This window comes from Callorhinus ursinus, unplaced genomic scaffold, assembly GCF_003265705.2.
Source record: "Callorhinus ursinus isolate GAN/ISIS: 27379988/994484 unplaced genomic scaffold, GSC_fseal_2.0 scaffold25, whole genome shotgun sequence".
Taxonomy (NCBI): Eukaryota; Metazoa; Chordata; class Mammalia; order Carnivora; family Otariidae; genus Callorhinus; species Callorhinus ursinus.
This window is the reverse complement of record NW_027397087.1, coordinates 9,723,513-9,742,701: the sequence shown is the minus strand read 5'-3', so window position 1 is coordinate 9,742,701 and position 19,189 is coordinate 9,723,513. Positions and strand designations below refer to the sequence as shown.

At 38.8% G+C, this 19,189-nt stretch overlaps 1 protein-coding gene and 1 pseudogene across 9 annotated transcripts in view; both read left to right on the top strand.

Annotated features, from left to right (window-relative positions):
* Window positions 1–19,189, top strand: part of TTBK2 (tau tubulin kinase 2) — a 150,155-nt gene that overhangs the window by 29,760 nt on the left and 101,206 nt on the right. For 4 of the 9 annotated variants that reach the window (XM_073876884.1, XM_025884001.2, XM_025884000.2 and 1 more), the window contains exons 2-3: window positions 6,408–6,543; window positions 10,736–10,883. In XM_073876884.1, coding sequence (XP_073732985.1) covers window positions 6,475–6,543; window positions 10,736–10,883 — 217 coding nt within the window. In that variant the 5' untranslated portion in view covers window positions 6,408–6,474. Of the gene's footprint in view, window positions 1–6,407; window positions 6,544–10,735; window positions 10,884–19,189 lie in introns of those variants that run through there. The other 5 variants (XM_073876885.1, XM_073876886.1, XM_025884002.2 and 2 more) reach the window with 4 other exon arrangements.
* Window positions 15,276–18,065, top strand: LOC112833051 (heat shock protein HSP 90-alpha-like; annotated as a pseudogene).

Below are 19,189 nucleotides of genomic sequence, written 5' to 3'. Positions count from 1 at the left end.
AGTGATTGCCAGGGGCTGAGGGAAGGAGGGAATAGAGAATGACAGCTAATAAGTATGGGGTTTCTTTTGGGGCTGGTGAAAATGCTCTAAATTAGATAGTGGTGATGATTATACAACCTTGTAAATATTCTACAGATCACTGAGTTGTATATTTTAAAATGATGGATTTTATGGTATGTGAATTATATCTAAATTTTTTTTTATATCTAAATTTTTAAAAAGTTAAAAATTTAATTGGCCGGGGCGCCTGCGTACCTCAGCCGGTTAAGTGTCTGACTCTTGATTTCAGCTCAGGTCATGATGTCAGGGTCGTAGATCGAGCCCTCCATCGGGCTCTGTGTTCAGCGGGAGTCTGCTTGGGGTTCTCTCTCTCTCTTTCCCTCTGCTCCTCCCCGCATGTGCTCTCTTCCTCTCAAATTAAGTCTTAAAAGAAATTTAATGGGCCATATTTGTATGGGTTTATTCCTGGGCTCTTTATTCTATTTTATTGATCTCTATATATGTCTATTCCTTGCCAGTAACATACTGGCTTGATTACTGTAACCTTATATAGTTAAGTCCTAAAATCATGCAGTGTGATTCCTCTAACTTTATTATTTATTTTTTTATTTTTTATTTTTTTAAAGATTTTATTTATTTGACAGAGAGGGACACAGCAAGAGAGGGAACACAAGCAGGGGAAGTGGGAGAGGGAGAAGCAGGCTTCCCACTGAGCAGGGAGCCAGATGCAGGGCTGGATCCCAGGACTCTGGGACCATGACCTGAGCCGAAGGCAGACGCTTAACGACTGAGCCACCCAGGCGCCCCCCTCTAACTTTATTACTACTTTTCGAAAATGTTTTGGGTATTTTAGTTCCTTTGCCTATCCACATAAATTTACAATCAACTTGTCTATATAGGGCCTTTTGCTTGGATTTCAACTGAAATTTTGTTAAATCTATTCATCAGTTAAAGGAAATTTTTTTAAAGATGCCCTTTATCAGGTTAAGAAAATTACTTTCTAGGAGCACCTGGGTGGTTTAGTTTGTTGAGCGTTGCACTCTTGGTTTTGGCTCAGGTCATGATCTTGGGGTTGTGAGATCCAGCCCTGAGTTGGTTCCTTGTTCAGCAGGGAGTCTGCTTGAGATTTCTCCCTCTCTCCCTCTGCCTACCCCCCCACCCCCTGTACATGCACTCTTTCTCTCTCTAAAATAAATAAATCTTAAAAAAAGAAAATTCCCTTCAATTCCTAGTTTACTGAGAATTTATGTCATGAATGACTGTTGAGTTTTGTCAGATGCTTCTCACATCAAATGATAGATTGTGTGGTTTCTTTTTTAGACTCTTAATCTGATGGATATATGAATTGATTTCTGAATATTGAACCAGTTTTGTTCACTCAGGATAAATCACATGGGGTTAGAGTGTCTTCTTTTATTGCTGAATTTAATTTGCTAGTATCTTTTGAGAATTTTTGTATCTGTGTTCATGAGATAGATTGCTCTGTTATTTTTTGTATTGTCTTTGTTTTTATTTTTTGTTTTTATTATTTTATTTTATTCTTATTTTTATAAAATTTCCACCCCAGGCATTACATTTTACCCCTAGTTTTATGACTGGTTTTGATGACAGGGTAATGCTGGCCTCATAAATGATTTGGGAAATGTTCCCTTTCCTTCTTTTTCTGGAAGAGATTTATAGATTTGTTTTATTTTTTTTTTTTAAATGTTTGAATGTGGTAGGAGTGCCTGGGTGGCTCAATCAGTTACGTGTCGACTCTTCATTTCCGCTCAGGTCATGGTCTCAGGGTTGTGAGATTGATCCCTGAAGTGGGCTCCAAGCTGGGTGTGAAGCCTACTCAAGATTCTCTTTCTCCCTCTCCCTGTGCCCCCCCCCCCAAATATTAGATTATGGTAGAATTTGTCATGGGGGGGAAATATCTCTGAGCCCAGAGATTCTTTTTTGGGAAGGTTTTAAAATATGGATTCAAGTTTTTTAATAGGACTATTCAGGTTCTTCCTTTTATCTTGGGTGAATTGTTGTGTTTATTGTTTTCGATGAGTTGCTCCGTTGTTGTCTGGTTTATGTGTATAGTGTCCTTCATATGTCCTTCATTATACTTTTTTTTTCAATTTTATTTTGTTATGTTACTCACCATACATTACATCATTAGTTTTTGATGTAGTATTCCATGATTCATTGTTTGCTCCATTCATTATACTTTTAATGTTTGTGGAGTCTGTAGTGATAATTCCTGTTTCATTCCTAATATTGATAATTTGTGTATTCTCTCTTCTTTTGGCAGTTTTTCTTTTTTTTAAATATTTTTATTTATTTGTGTGAGAGAGAGAGAACACAGGCAGGGAGAGCAGCAGGCAGAGGGAGAGGGAGAAGCAGGCTCCCAGCCAAGCAGAGACCCTGATGCAGGGTTCGATCCCGGGACCCTGGGATCATGACCTGAGCCACCCAGGTGCCCCTCATTCTGAATGTTTTTTTTTTTTAATTTTTAAAAAAAATTATTTATTGAGAGAGAGAGAGAACATGAGCTGGGGCAGAGGCAGAGGGAGAAGCAGGCTCTCCAATGAGCTGGGAGCCTGATGTGGGGCTCCATCCCAGGACCCTGAGATCATGACCTGAGCCGAAGGCAGATGCTTAATGACTGAGCCACCCAGGCGCCCCTATAGTTAAATCTTTTATGGTTTGCCTCCCTCTGTTTTTATCTTATTTTTCCTTCTCTTCCCCTATGTTCATCTCTTTGTCTCCTAAATTTCACATGAGTGAAATCATATGGTATTGTCTTTCTCTGACTGACTTATTTTGCTTAGCATAATACAGTCTGGTTCTATCCATGTTGTTACAAATGGCATGATTTCATTCTTTTTGATGGCTGAGTAATATTCCATTGTGTATATATGCCACATCTTCTTTATCCATTCATCAGTCGATGGACATTTGGGCTCTTTCCATACTTGGGCTATTGTTGATAGTGCTGCTATAAACATTGGGGTGCATGTGCCCCTTCAAATCAGTACTTTTGTATCCTTTAGATAAATACCTACTAGTGCAATTGCTGGGTCATAGGGCAGTTCTATTTTTAACTTTCTGAGGAACCTCCATACTGTTCTCCAGAGTGGCTGCACCAGTTTGCATTCCCACCAACAGTGTAAGAGGGTTCCCCTTTCTCCACATCCTCGTGCATGGCCAATGATTTAATCACACATGCCTGTGTAATGAAATCTTGATATTAAATACCCTGAACAACAAGGCTCAAGGAGCTTCCTGGTTAGTGAGCATGTGTACTGAGAGGGTGGCACACCCTGACTGCACAAGAACAGAAACTCCTGTGGTTGGAACCCTTACCGACCTGCCCAGTGTACCTCTTCATCTGGCTGTTCATTTGTATCTTTTTTTTTAAAGATTTTATTTGTTTATTTGTCAGAGAGAGAGAGCATAAGCAGGGAGAGAGGCAGGCAGAGGGAGAAGCAGGCTCCCCGCTGAGCAAGGAGCCCGATGCGGGACTCGATCCCAGGATCCTGGGATCATGACCTCAGCCGAAGGCAGACGCTTAACTGACTGAGCCACCCAGGCGTCCCCATTTGTATCTTTTATAATAAAATGGTAATCATAGGTATAACATTTTCATTAGTTCTGTGAGTTCTTCTAGCACATTGTTAGACCTGTGAGAAGCTCCACATTTGTAGCCAGCCAGGCAAAGTATGTATGGCTTTGGGACACCCAGGACTTATGGCTATACTCTGAAATTTGTGCAGTCTTGTGGGACTGAGTCCCTTAACCTGTAGGGTCTTCACTGATTCTGAGTAGTTAGTGTCAGAATTGAACTGAATTGTAGGATACCCCATTGGTGTCAGAGACCTGAAACAGAGCAGCCCATCAACCAAATGAAATTAACACTTAAAGACATTCAACCCGGGGCACCTGGGTGGCTCAGTTGGTTGAGCAGCTGACTCCTGGTTTTGGCTCAGGTCATCCTGGGATCTAGCCCCATGTCGGGCTCTGCACTTGGTGAGGAGTCTGCTGGTGGACTCTCTCTCACCTTCTCCCTCTGCCCCTCGCCCAGCTTGCTCTCTCTAAAATCAATCAATCAGTCTTTATTTTTTTTATTATGTTCCGTTAGCCACTGTATAGTACATCATTAGTTTTCGATGTAGTGTTCACTGATTCATTAGTTGCATATAACACCCAGTGCTCATCACAGTACGTGCCCTCCTTAATACCCATCACCCTGTTACCCCATCCCCACATCCCCGTCCCCTCTGAAACCCTCTGTTTGTTTCCCGGGGTCCATGGTCTCTTATGGTTCGTCTCCCCCTCTGATTTTCCCCCTTCAGATTTCCCTCCCTTCCCCTATGGTCCTCCGTGCTTATTGCCTATGTTCCACATATGAGTGAAACCATATGATAATTGTCTTTCTCTGCTTGACTTACTTCACTTAGCATAATCCCCTCCACTTCCATCCATGTCAGTGTAAATGGTGGGTATTCATCCTTTCTGATGGCTGAGTAATATTCCATTGTATATATGAACCACATCTTCTTTATCCATTCATCTGTTGAAGGGTATCTCGGCTCCTTCCACAGTTTGGCTATTGTGGACATTGCTGCTATGAACATTGGGGTGCATATGCCGCTTCTTTTTACTACGTCTGTATCTCTGGGGTAAATACCTAGTAGTGCAATTGCTGGGTTATAGGGTAGCTCTATTTTTAATGTCTTGAGGAACCTCCATACTGTTCTCCAGAGTGGCTGCACCAGTTTTCATTCCCACCAACAGTGTAGGAGGGTTCCCCTTTCTCCACATCCCTGCCAACACTTGTTTTCTGTCTTGTTAATTTTTGCCATTCTAACACTGGTGTGAGGTGGTATCTCATTGTGGTTTTGATTTGTATTTCCCTGATGGAGTCTGATTTCTTTTAATGGGAAATGACATTTAAAGTCCACCATCTGAAGGCAGGGGTGTTCATTGCTACTGGGTTATCATTGCTATTAGGCCTTGTCAGGACATTCCTCATGCCAAATCTTTTATCATAATTTCTTGATTGTCTGATACTTGTTACATGGTTCCTAGGGGCATTTCCTGGGAATAGTGTTCTTTGAGTTCTGTGTTCCATAACCATTTGTTTCCTTTAGCCATGAAAGTTAGTTCGTCTGTATAGAACATCCTTGGCTTACATTTTATTTCCTTGGGTATTTAAATATATAATTTCATTGTCTGCTGGTGTGAACTGGGCCAGTGCCTGTTGTCGGTCAGTGCCAATGTCTTTTTTCCTTTCCCTTCTAAGTAATTTGGACTTACTGCACAGATGCCAATGAAATGTTTTTCCCCTTAAAATCCAGTAGTTTTATGAGACTGTGTGTTGATGTTAATCTTCTGAGTTGTTTTCCCAGGTATGTGATACACCATTTCAATATGCAGATTTAGCCTTTTTTTAAATTTCCAGAAATTTTTTTAATTACAGTGGCTAGTATTTATTTCATAGCATGGGTTTTCTTTTTGGGGGCCTCCTAGAATATCTATTTTGTATTTACTTTGCCTTTTATTTATCACTTTTAAATTTCTTTTTAATTTTTTTTTCATTTTTCTTCTTTTTTTCTCACTTATTCGTATGGTGTCTTCTCTCATGTCTCTTCTAGTTAAGTCTTCATTTCTGATCCTTTTCGGAGTTAGCTCAGATTTCTTTTTATGTCTTCCTGTTGTCTAGCTTTCTCATGTAAGGGCTTTTCTAATTACAATTTATGTTGTTTTAAAGCTTTTTAAAAAAAGTTTCTTTTAGTTTGTTCTATAACGTAAAGTTACAGTTTTCATCTCCTTTGGGCCATATTTTTCTGCTGTATTTTCATTTTCTATAGGTATGCTATTCATATTACTATCCTCTTTTTCTTAAAGTATCATTGTATTGGAATTGATCAACTGCCCTTTTCTGTGGCTCATGTTTATTTTTTGTGCACTTGAATGCATTATGAACAATATGTAACATTAAAATTTTATTAGCTCTGGATGTTGTTAAGCTCTAAGTTACAACCTCTTAAACTATAAGGTGTTGTAAGTAAGTTAGGTGCCATGTCTTTTTCTTTAGCAAGTTGTTGTAGTTAGGGCAGTGGTCTGTCTTGGTCAATTGCCATTGATACCATGCTTGCTCTATAGTCTAGCAATCTCAGTGATTGAAATTATATCTGTGTTGTAACATAATGTCTTTGTAATATCTAGCTATTTCATGGGCATCTGTAATGGAAAGATAAGTACTTTTATATGCACTAAACAGATCTTGAACCTGAGTTGTTTTGGGTTTTTACCTGTCTTCCAAGAAAGCAACCTAATTAATGTATAGAATTAGTAGTGCTACTTGGCCCAGGAATGTTTGTGTTACTTACTGAGCCCTGATATGCTACCGCTGTTTTGTTTTGTTTTAGGTTAAATGGAAACCATCCTTGGGAGCTGGTTGCTTGTGTAGCTGTTTTATCACATCAGTGAATTGCAATGAGTGGAGGAGGAGAGCAGCCGGATATTCTCAGTGTTGGAATCCTGGTCAAAGAAAGATGGAAAGTGGTGGGTACACATCTTAGAGAGAGAGAAAATGTCAGGGGATAATTTTTGGCATAGAAAATAATACATATATTGCATATATGCCTAAAGCATATTTTCAGTTATTTTCCTGTGATTTAGTCCTGTTTATACCATAATTCTTGTTTTATATAGTAGTAAATGTTCCTAACCTCTGATAACTGATATTGAGTAAAGTAGAAAAAAACGTACTTAGGGAAAGACAAACCAACAAAAAAAATAGCGTACAATAAACTTCTCTTTTTAAAAATTTTTGAACTTTTTATTAAGGAAAATTGTAAACATACATAAAAATAGCGAGACTGATTTAATGAAGCTTTATGTACTCATGCCCCAGCTTAAACAGTTATCATTTTATAGTCAATCTTGTTTTCTCTTTAACCTCCCTCCCAGAATATTTTGAAGCAAATCTTTTACCTTAGCATTTCTTCTGTATGTATTTCAGTTGTGTATCTCTAAAGGATAAAAATTCTTTTAAAAATGTAATCATAATAATATCACATCTAAAAAAGGAATAATTTTTTAATATCATTAAATATCCTTTCAACTTGCACATTTCCCCTATTGTAAATTATTTTTAATGGTTTGAATCATATCCAAGTAAAGCCTGGGTATTGCAGTTGGTTGACATCACTTAAGTTTCTTTTAATTTCTAGATTTCTTTTCATCTTTCTTTTTTCCTTGCCGTTTTTTTAATTGAAGAAAGTAGGTCATTTGCCTGTAAAATTTCCCATACTTTGGGTTTTTCTGATGTCTTCCATATGGTATTAACATGTTTCTCTGTCTCATATGTTTTATGTAAGTTGATATTTATTGAGGCTCAGTTAGATCTGAGTTCAGGTTTATTTATTGAGGTGGCATTTTTTTTCAAAAAGCGTATTGGGAACTGTCAATAGGAGGCCAAAATGTCTTATCACCCATTAAGACATTGTGTGTCCTTTTGCCCATTGTCATTTTAGCACTATTGATCATCATTTTCTAGGTTTATTAATTGCAGATTGTGACATTCTGTCATTCCTTCATTTTTTAGTTGAAGTACATCTACAAAGAGAAATTTCCTATCATCAGCTATTTGATTACCCTGAGACACATTTTGATTAGGAAAATAGAATAAATACTTAATTCTTTTTCTTAATTTACTAGTTTTCAGAATAACGAAGTGGCTCCCTAGCATTTTCTGCAAGTGACCAATGAGATTTTTAAAAATATACAATTAAGAATTCATGGATTTAAAAATATTTCATGTGTTTCAGTCAGTTGTAGTTATTATCCTTATTGATCTTCAAATTGTCTCATTTGACTAGGGGACACCCTTCACGTTGTCTCTTGAGTCTTTTCAACATGATCCTAATAATAGTCTTTTAAAGTCTTCCTTGCCCGAGACCTGGAATCTGCCATCTTTCCTGCTCTTAAAGGAACAAATTTTGTTTTAGATATATTTAAATATATATTTTATTGCTACCCATTCTTTTATTAAAGTTTTGTTCCATTAGCAGGTTTAGCAAAATTATTTTAGTGGTTTCCTTACTCTATCACAGATTGGAAAAAGAAGATTCTTCCTTTAGAAATATAAATGTTGTGTCTGGGTTACAGTGTTTTACCAATTAGGCAAATCAGTAGGCTTTGAAAATTTACTTGAGTAAATATAAGAACCATGTTGTCATCATGGATTGATACCGAGAAATTCCAACAATTAGTAGTCTTTTATGTAAGTCAGGAATGAGAGTTTCTTTGGTGAGTGCTTTGTATTAAGTGCTGTGATAAAGTTGGGCCATTTCCAGTAGACATATCAAAAGGTGGCAAATGAAGCTATGCCTGGCATAGTTGCTCTGTCCTGATAATTAGAGCTAATGTATGTATGGAACATGTCCCCCAAATTTGGGAGGCATAGTGGCATTTTAGTAAGAAATCACAGGCTCATTGTTACGGATGGTGTTTTGGTTACTACCATTGTGAACAAACTACCTCAAAACTTACAGGCTTAAAACAATTTTTAATTTGCTTACAATTTTGTGGATTAGGGATTTGAGAAGAGTTTGCTTGGGTGGTTTGTCTCTTGACCATGTAGCACTTGCAGGATTGTGTGGGTTAGAGGATCTACTCCCAAATGGCTTGTTTGGTGACTCGGCGGTCCTTCGTTCCCTTACTCACCCTGCTTCATCCCTGGTAGCTTCTTTTCTAGGCCCTCTCCACAGGCCTGTGGCTTCTCAGGATGGTCAGACTTTTTACATGATAGCTGGCTTTTGAGAGACTGGAAACAGTAGCTGCAAGGCTATCAAGGGCTATTCTCAGGGCTGGTGCAGAATTACTTTGCTGTGTTCTGTTGGTCAAAGCAGTCACAAGATTTACCCAGATTTAAGGGGGTGGGGAATGGACTCTGCTTCTTGATGGGTGAGTGTCAAGGTCAAACTGAAGAAGAGCAAAAGGGATTGTTGATATTGTTGTGATCATCTTTGGAAAAGAAAGTCTGCCGTTTACCTCTATACTTTCCCTAATCTGCATACCCTTATCATACTAAACTGTCTCTAGCTCTTTGCCTTGTAGGAATTGATGATGTCTTAGTGCTTTGCCAAGCTCAATAAAAAATACTGATGTTCCACTATTGTTGAAATGACATAAGAATAGACCAAGGAGCAAAATCATTACTTTGGTGTAGATTTTTGTTCTGTCATTTGGTAAGGTTTTTTTGTGAGGTAAAACATGAAGTTACCTCTCACCACAGTCCGTAATTAGAGAGATATCTGTTTTTGTACTGTTTATGAGTTTTTAAAGTTACACTAGCCTTTGTTTAATGGACAAATGTTAAGAATCATAAGTATCGCTCAGGGCCCAACAAAAAACTGTCTAACTGAAATGAAGTTCTGGAACTTTATTTTAATCCTGAGTTCATACTGGAGCTCCTCAGGATATCTCTTCCCATCACCCAACTGGAATAAAGGATTATGGCTCTTATATACAAAGCATTGAATAGCTATTTAGCAATAATTATGTAGTTACCACTTAGCCACTTGCTACAGGGGAAACAAAAAAATAGAAAGGAGTGGCTCTCTCTGAAGAAGCTTAGTTTCACTGTATGGGGCTAGGACATTGACAGTGAAAGTTAAAAAACAGTACAGTGTATTAATATAAGTAATATCTGACGTGTTTAGCCTAGTGAAATGATTAATTAAATGATTAAGCAAATAATTCCTATAGAAATTCAGAAGATAGAGAATCAGCCTGGAGGCAGTAATCAGTACAGACCCAGCGTTGAAAGAAGTAGAACTTCAAGTGAGTCCTCTGGGGTGGTTAGGATTTAGGACCTTGTGCCTCGAGTGATGACTTTGTGCATTATATCACATCCTAGATGTTTGATAATGTGAAAAGAGAAGGCTTTCAGGAAATGGAAGAAGGCTAATTCCATGCTGTATCTAACTTGAAGTTTATTACCCACCTTGGTGCTTGTAGCTCTATAGGTTCAGTTGTCACTGACACTTGAGAATTTGCTTATATTACTCAGACAAAGATCCTGGTATTCCTCAGTTAAGCTAACACATTTTATCAGGAAGGGTAGTAAGTGTCGGTTTAAAGTGTTTTATTTGATTAGAGTTCAGTATTTGAGCATATGGTTATATAGCAGACTCTGGGATAGCATAAAACAGGAGGTTTCGGTCTCTTCTTTGGAGCCAGCTGGGTGTCTCCGAGGGGAGGGTAAGTGGTGCTGCGAGGGCTGGGCCCTGGTTGCCCCACTCCCATCTCCCCACATACACATCTCAGCTGGGTTCCAGATAAGATTTCAATTGGCAAAAAGATTTCATGGTTTAAAAAGTCTTCAAATGATTGCCTTAGAATTAAAATAATGTGGTTGTCGAGGGACATTTGTGGGAAGTGAAACTTTCAGATACTGCACTTTTTTGTGACCTTTTTGATGCTGGCTGTAGACTAAATTTTAAAATTGTCTGTGGCTAAAATAATTTCATTACCTTTTGTGGGCAAAACTGGGAAAAGGTTTTGATGCTGTTTCTAGGCATTTGTTTTCTTCTTGGCATGTGTATAATTAATTTAACAATATTGAGATCTTTTATCCTCAGATAGGGATAGTAAAATTATATATATATTTTTAATATAAGAGATGAATTGATTTCCGATTAGAATGTTCTAGTAATTGTATGTGTGTATGTTCTTATTTCCTGTGCAGTTGAGGAAGATTGGGGGTGGGGGCTTTGGAGAAATTTACGATGCCTTGGACATGCTTACCAGGGAAAATGTTGCACTGAAGGTAGAATCAGCTCAACAACCAAAACAAGTTCTGAAAATGGAGGTGGCTGTATTGAAAAAACTACAAGGTAAGCTGCTTTGTATGATATGCCAGACAATTTATAATTTATTGTTATCTTTCTGAACCTCATTACATCCTTTCACTATTGACTGAATAATCAGGTGTCAGCTCAGTATAAACAATGCTTAGCATTTTTCTCTTTGAAATTTTATCACTAGCTTGTAGTAGTAGAAATATTAATTGCTTAGGCTAATTGGACTGTGGGAATTCCTTTTCATGGTGAGTAAGGATGAGAGAGTGAATTAGCTGAAACATTCTACTTTAGAATGTTATGGTAAAAATTTGCCTTCTTTTTTTTTAAACCACTAAACATGAATACCTCTGAGTTGTTTCTACCCATGTTGTTGGAGGTAAATATGCTTTATTCACATTAAGAAAGCTGCCTTCAAATCACACTGCAGGGTTGATTAAAAATAATAGTATTTGTTATGTGATTTCATTAACTTCAGTTTCATAGGGTAACTTTTTCTGGCCCTGTTGTCATTTTTGAGATCTGTTTTACTACTTGGGTTCCTATTTTTTACTACAAGGATAAATAACTTTTTTTTCTGACTTTACCCCAGTGATATAAAACCCTGAATATATTGCTAGTTTGTATTCATCTTTGTATTTTCAGTTTAATGATCTAATCTGATATTACTCATATTTAAATATTTTATCTGAATCAAAATTAGATGATTAGCACATTAAATGATCTTGTTAAGTTCTTGAAGGTTTGACATTGTTATGGGACATTCATTAGTATCTAAAGAAATTTAATACTAACATAGAGCAAAAGAAGTTGCTGGATTTAGTAGAAATAACTGTAGTTGGTAGAAATAGCAAGCACAAAATGCTGTGTAGCCTAGGACCTTCAAATTCATGGCTGTATAGTCTCTAGGGTAAATGTGCTGTCTTTGTGGATTACTGATGTTTGAAATTCTAGTGAACTAGTTTGTGTTAAGTTGATGAAATGTGTATTATGTATCCTGGCAATGTCTGTTCTTTTAATCACTGTCCTTTGCCTAAGCTTTCTCATTATCCAGATTTCTCTACCAATTGGCTCATTTGATTAGAGCCTGATGCTAATAAAATTATAGATCTGTTTAGTAGTTATTTTTAGCCCAAACTTAGTTTTCCCAAACATGGGAAATTAGGAAGGCAGTGGATAGATCAACACCTGTTGTCACTACTAGGAAAAATGTAACTCGAAAAGGAAGAATAGGGGAAAAGATGGCGCTCTCTTTTTTTTCACCTTTTCTCCTTACTCCCTATTTCTTTGGAGCTGTTCTCAGCTCAGTGACATAGAGGCCACAAATAGGTGCAGCTGGAGCTACCAATTCCTGGTTTGCACAGATCCTAGGAGATCTATTTGATTCTCAGACGAGCCCATAAAGGATATGTCAGCATCAGTGTGCCTGGAGCATGCCACTTCACCTTTCTCCTACTTGGCCCTGACGAAATGCTTCCAGGTGAGGCAGGATACAGCTCTATAGCCCTTTCTGTAGGTTCTCTGGCCTATTTTGGCCTTGATTTACCCAGGATTCTATGGGATAAAGCTTGAAGATAACGCCAATGGATGAATTGCAGACCTTAGGACGCTAAGTCTCTCCTATTTTATCCTTCATACTATTAACTAAAACGTTTCTCCTACCTGCTTATAACTACATCCTACTCCTCACAAGTGTTCACTTTCCAAAAACAAACAGGTTTTTATCTTCTGGTCTGTATTTCTTCTTCTTCTTCTTCTTTTTTTTTTTTTTTTTAAGTTTTTATTTTAATTCCATGGCCTGTATTTCAGTGAGGTAGCCCTTGACTCTTTTCTTGGCTTCCTAACTTATGCCTTCTGCATATTGAATGCCTCACAACTTAATTTGGTTGAGGGTGCTTTAGAATCTGGGTCTTTTTGAGAACATTTTATGGGACTGACTTACACTTGCCTCCTTTTGGCATAATGACTTCTTCTTATTCACTGGCCCCAATAAAAAGGCTAAGTGTGTAAGAGAAGATATATAACCAGAGACTAACTCTTTAAAGGATTGGTTTTATTTATTTATATTATTATTTTTTTAAAGGTTTTATTTATTTATTTGACAGAGAGACACAGCAAGAGAGGGAACACAAGCAGGGGGAGTGGGAGAGGGAGAAGCAGGCTTCCTGCTGAGCAGGGAGCCCGATGTGGGGCTCGATCCCAGGACCCTGGGATCATAACCTGAGCCGAAGGCAGACGCTTAACAGCTGAGCCCCCCCCAGGTGCCCCGACTGGTTGGTTTTAAACTGATGTTCAGGGGCACGTAGGTGGTGCAGTCAGTTAAACATCACACTCTTGGTTTCCGCTCAGGTTGTGACCTCAGGGTCATCTCTCTCCCTCTTCCTCTGCCCCTCCCCCTGTGCATGCAAGCTTGCATATTTGCATCCTCGCTGTCTCTCAAATATATCTTTAAATTGATGCTCAGTTTTTGATAGGTGATACAAGGATTTGCTTCTTTACAAGATAAAAAGATATTTTATAATGAATTTAGCTAGAACCCTAAGTTTTGTTCTTTGTAACAAATCATTTCCCCTTTTCAAAATTCTCACAGTGTTTTTTCCTGGATTCCCTCAGTTCTGAGTTTTCTCTCAGTCTTTCCTGTACTTGCTCACCTTAGATTGCTTCAGCTCATGTATAACTCTGATTTCTAGTATGATCCTGTCTCATTGGCTTTGAAGTATGAAGACCTTATTAGCATTTTACTCCATGTTTTCTTCTAAATGACCTCCCCTATGCTGCTACCTCAGATTACTCTCTCATCACAACTTTCTGAACCACTCTGGATGTATCCTACAGTTCTCTATTGAATCAAGTTAGACTCCTGAATTTTCTTTGGTTTTTACAAATGTGTTTGAATGTGTTAGTCACTACTAAAGGAAACAAACTGTAAGAGACTCTTAAATATAGGGAACAAACTGAGGATTGCTAGAGGGGTGGTGGGGGGGGTAATTGGGTGATGGACACTAAGGAGGGCACTTGATGTAGTGAACACTGGGTGTTATATGTGACTGATGAATCACTAAATTCTATCCCAAAACTAATACTATACTATATGTGAGCTGACTTGAGTTTACATAAAATCTTAAAAGAAAAAAAGACAACTAAATCATCTGTCTGTAGGCCTGTTAGGTAGTATTTCTCCTACACTTAGTTATTATTCTCTAAAGTATCCCTAGTACATAGAATCACAAAACATAATAAACTTTTCTTTTTATTAACACACATCTCTATATATCCATTTACTTGTGTTTCTGCCTTGTCTCCGCTTGGAATATACTGTCTTAACACCTTTGTCTTTCAGCTCATTTGCTTTGAAACTTGGAGCAAAGGGGATAATTGCCTCCCTAGGCTGTTAGATTCTTTTTTTCTTTCTTCTCTCCCATCTTCGATAAATGTTTTATGGTGATATCCTGGCTATCTTCACTTCTCCATTTTAATGAACTCTTGAGCTATATCTCACCACACCGCTCATTTTTGTCTTTTTAATAAATAGAGTTTTATTTTCAGTGCTGGTGTAAGAGGAAAAAAACTTCTGTCTTATGATTTCAAACTGAACACTAGTAATTCTGCAGTACCTGAGGAACTTACCATCAATGCTGTATAAAAAGATTCTTTTTTTTTAAATTTTATTGATTTATTTGACAGAGAGAGAGACACAGCGAGAGAGGGAACACAAGCAGGGGGAGTGGGAGAGGGAGAAGCCGGCTTCCTTTGGAGCAGGGAGCCTGATGCGGGACTCGATCCTAGGACCCCGGGATCATGACCTGAGCTGAAGGCAGATGCTTAACGACTGAGCCACCCAGGCGCCCCTCTATTTTTAAATTTTTGAGGAACCTCCATACTGTTTTCCATAGTGGCTGCTCCAGTTTACATTTCTTTTTTTTTTTTTTTAAGATTTAATTTATTTATTTGACAGAGAGAGACACAGCGAGAGAGGGAACACAAGCAGGGGGAGTGGGAGAGGGAGAAGCAAGCCTCCCATGGAGCAGGGAGCCCGATGTGGGGCTCAATCCTGGGACCCTGGGATCATGACCTGAGCTGAAGGCAGACGGTTAATGACTGAGCCACCCAGGCGCCCCTGTATAAAAAGATTCTTAAAATTTGATACATAACTAGAATGCTGCAGCAAGACATTCAAATCTTAAATTTGCTATTTTCCCTAATTTTTATTATGAAAAAGTTTCAATATACACAAAAATGGAAGTAATGATATAAAGAACATTCTTTGTACCCAGTACTCAACTTCAGTAAGTTATCAGCACTTGACCAGTCTTGTTGCAGGTATTTCCTGCTCCTTCAATATTTTTTCCCACCTTGCTGGAGTATTTAAAAAGAAATGCTAAGTGGCTTCTTTGTCCTGGTGCTGTGTTGTCACAAAGCCCATGTGGTCCCTTAGCTGAGATGCTTGAGGAAACCCAGACCCAAGAGGAGCTGATGGAGGAGAAGGAGGTTGAGACATTAACCTTTCAGGTGGAAATCGCTCAGTTGATGTCCCTGATCATCAATACTTTCTACTCGAATAAAGAGATCTTTCTGAGGGAGCTTATTTCAGATTCATCAGATGCTTTGGACAAGATCAGATATGAAAGCTTGACAGATTCCAGTAAACTAAATTCTGGGAAAGAGCTGCACATTAATCTCATTCCAGACAACCAAGATCGAACCCTCACTGTGGTGGATACTGGGATTGGCATGACCAAGGCCAATTTGATCAGTAACCTTGGTACTTTCGCCAGGTCTGGAACTGAAGTGTTCATGGAAGCCTTGCAGGCTGGTGCTTATTTCTATGATTGTCCAGTTTGGTGCCTGTTTGATTGCTGAGGAACTGACCATGATCACCAAACATAATGATGATGATGAACAGTATGCCTAGGAGTCATCTGCAGAAGGATCGTTCACAGTTAGGACTGATACGGGTGAACCTATGGGTCATGGAACAGAGGTTATCCTGTATCTGAAAGAAGACCAAACTGAGTACTTGGAGGAAAGAAGAATAAAGATGATTGTGAAAAAACACTCCCAATTTATTGGCTATACCATTACTCTTTTTTGTGGAGAAGGAACATGATAAAGAAGTCAATGATGATGAGGCTGAAGAAAAGGAAGAGAAAGAGGAAGAAAAAGAAAAGGAAGAAAAGGAGTCTGATGACAAACCTGAAATGGATGTTGGTTCTGATGAGGTGAAGGAAGAAAGGAAAGGCGGCAATGAGAAAAAGAAAAAGATCAAGGAGAAGTACACTGGTCAAGAAGAACTGACCGAGGCAAAGCCTATTTGGATCAGAAATCCTCATGATATTACTAATAAAGAATATGGATAATTTTATAAGAGCTTGGCCAATGAGTGGGAAGATCCCTTAGAAGTGAAGCATTTTTCATTTGAAGGACAGTTGGAATTCAGAGCCCTTCTTTTTGTCCCAAGACATACTCCCTTTGATCTATTTGAAAACAAAGAAAAAGAACAACATTAAGTTGTATGTTCTGAGTTTTCATCCTGGATAACTGCAAGGAGCTAATCCTAATATCTGAATTCATTAGGGATGGGGTGGACTCCGAGGATCTTCCTTTAGATATTTCCCATGAGATGTTGCAGCAAAGCAAAATTTTTTAAAGTTAGCAGAATTTGGTCAAAAGATGCTTAGAACTCTTCACTGAACTGACAGAAGACAGAACTACAAAAAGTTTTATGAGTGTTTCTTTTTTTTTTTTTTTTTTAAGTAGGCTCCACACCCAGCATGGAGCCCAGTGTGGGGCTTGAACTCATGACCCTGAGATCAAAAACCTGAACTGAGATCAAGAGTCAGACGTTTAACTGACTGAGCCACCCAGGTGCCCCTATGGGCATTTCTCTAAAATATTAAGCTTGGGGGCGTGCCTGGGTGGCTCAGTCATTTGAGCCTCTGACTCTTGATTTTGGCTCGGGTCATGATCTCAGGGTTGTGGGATCAAAACTCATGTCAGACTCTGTGCTCACCAGGGAGTCTGCTTGGGATTCTCTCTCCTCCTGCCCCATCCCCTCCTCCCCCGCAAAAGAAATAAATAAAATTTAAAAAACATTAAACTCAGAATACATGAAGACTTTCAGAATTGGAAGAAGCTTTCAGAGCTGTTAAGATACCACACATCTATTTCTGGTCATTTGATGGTTTCTGTCAAGGGCTATTGCACCAGAATGAAGGAATACCAGAAGCATATCTATTACATCACAGGTGAGACCAAGGACCAATAGCAAATTTGGCCTTTGTGGAATGTCTTTGGAAGCATGGCCTAGAAGTGATCTGTATGATCAAGCCTATTGACAAGTACTGTGTCCAACAGCCGAAGGAATTTGAGGGGAAGACTGTAGTGTCTGTTATCAAAGAGGGCTTGGAACTTGCAGAAAATGAAGAAGAGAAAAAGAAACAGGAAGAGAAAAGTTTGAAAGTCTGTGCAAAATCATGAAGGATATCTTGGAGAAAGAAGTAGAAAAGGTGGTCATGTCAAACGGATTGGTGACATCCTCATGCTGCACTGTCACAAGCAGGTGTGGCTGGATGGCAAATAAGGAAAGAATCATGAAGGCTCAAGCCATAGAGACAACTCCACCATGGGCTACATGGCAGCAAAGAAGCACTTGGAGATAAACTCTGATGAGACTGAGACCTTATGGCAGAACGCAAAATGACAAGAATGACAAGTGTGAAAGATGTGGTCATCCTGCTCTACGAAACTGCACTTCTGTCTGCCAGCTTCAGTCTGGAAGATCCCCAGACACATGATAACAGGATGTATAGCATGATCAAACTTGGTCATGGTATCGATGAAGATGACCCCACTGCTGAGGATAGCTATGCTGCTGTGACCGGAAGAGATGCCACCTCTCAAAGGAGATGATGACATGTCACGCACGGAAGTAGACTAAGCTCTGCCCCAAGGAGTAATTGTACATGTATACAATACTGTGTCTTCATTCCCTCTGATAATATATTTTCAAGAATGTTTTTCTTTATTTTTGTTGACATTTTAAAATCTGTATGACGTGACAATAACTACTTAAGGGGAAGATAAGGTTTCATTCTCTTTCTGATACTGTGATATTTAGGAACTAAGGCCCAGCTAGTTTTTCTTCTTTAGTTTCATGTGGGCTTATTTTAACAGGACAAGGTAACATTTGTTGTAAGATGTGCATAACCTAATGTTAACTGTGTGGTCTAAAGTGTTTAGCTATCGGGGAGAGGGGTGGGGGGATTGGTAAGCCTGGTGATGGGTATCAAGGAGGGCCCGTATTGCATGGAGCACTGGGTGTTATACGCAAACAATGAATCATGGAACACTACATCAAAAACTAATGATGAAATGTATGGTGACTAACATAACATAATAAAATTTAAAAAAAAAGTGTTTAGGGACGCCTGGGTGGCTCAGTTGGTTAAGCGTCTGCCTTCAGCTCAGGTCATGATCCCAGGAGATCGAGTCCCATATCGGGCTCCCTGCTCAGCGAAGAGCCTGCTTCTCCCTCTGCCTGCTGCTCCCCCTCTTTGTGTGCGTGCTCACGCTCTCTCTCTCTCTGTCTCTCTCGCTGACAAATAAATAAAATCTTAAAAAAAAAAAGTGTTTAGCTATCAAGCGGATTCCTTAGTAAGACTAAATTTTTTTTCCCTGAAGTGTTCTGAGCTACATTTTGATGTTTAAACGAAAAGTATTGGTTAAAACAACTTTTATCTTCTAGGATCTACTTTTTAAATCTTATATCTCCTGTAGTTATCAACTGCATGCATCAGGCCTCTAGAAACTAGTATGTTAAACTGAACCAACTTGATGGGACTAACTATCTATAATAGGGTCTGTTTTCCAAAGAGCATTGTCTTTTTTTTTTTTTTAAAGATTTTAGTTATTTCTTTGACAGAGAGAGAGGCAGCGAGAGAGGGAACACAAGCAGGGTGAGTGGGAGAGGGAGAAGCAGGCATCCCACGGAGCAGGGAGCCCATTGCGGGGCTCGATCCCAGGACCCGGGGATCATGACCTGAGCCGAAGGCAGACGCTTAACGACTGAGCCACCCAGGTGCCCCAAAGAGCAATGTTTAGAGTAGCGAAGTTATAAGCCTACTTAGGTGTGTTGTGAAGCTGTTCAGAAAGTAAGCAAGTTTTGTGAGTGGAAATGTAGTGTTCAAGTCACAGTGTGCTTTAAAAGATTGTAACAGATACAAATGAACTTAAAAAAGAAATGCTAGACATTATATCATGTATAAATACTTCAGTATGTATCTCTACTTAATAGATACGGGCTCCTTTTTTTAAATGAAAATATTCTTTATTTCATAGAGTCA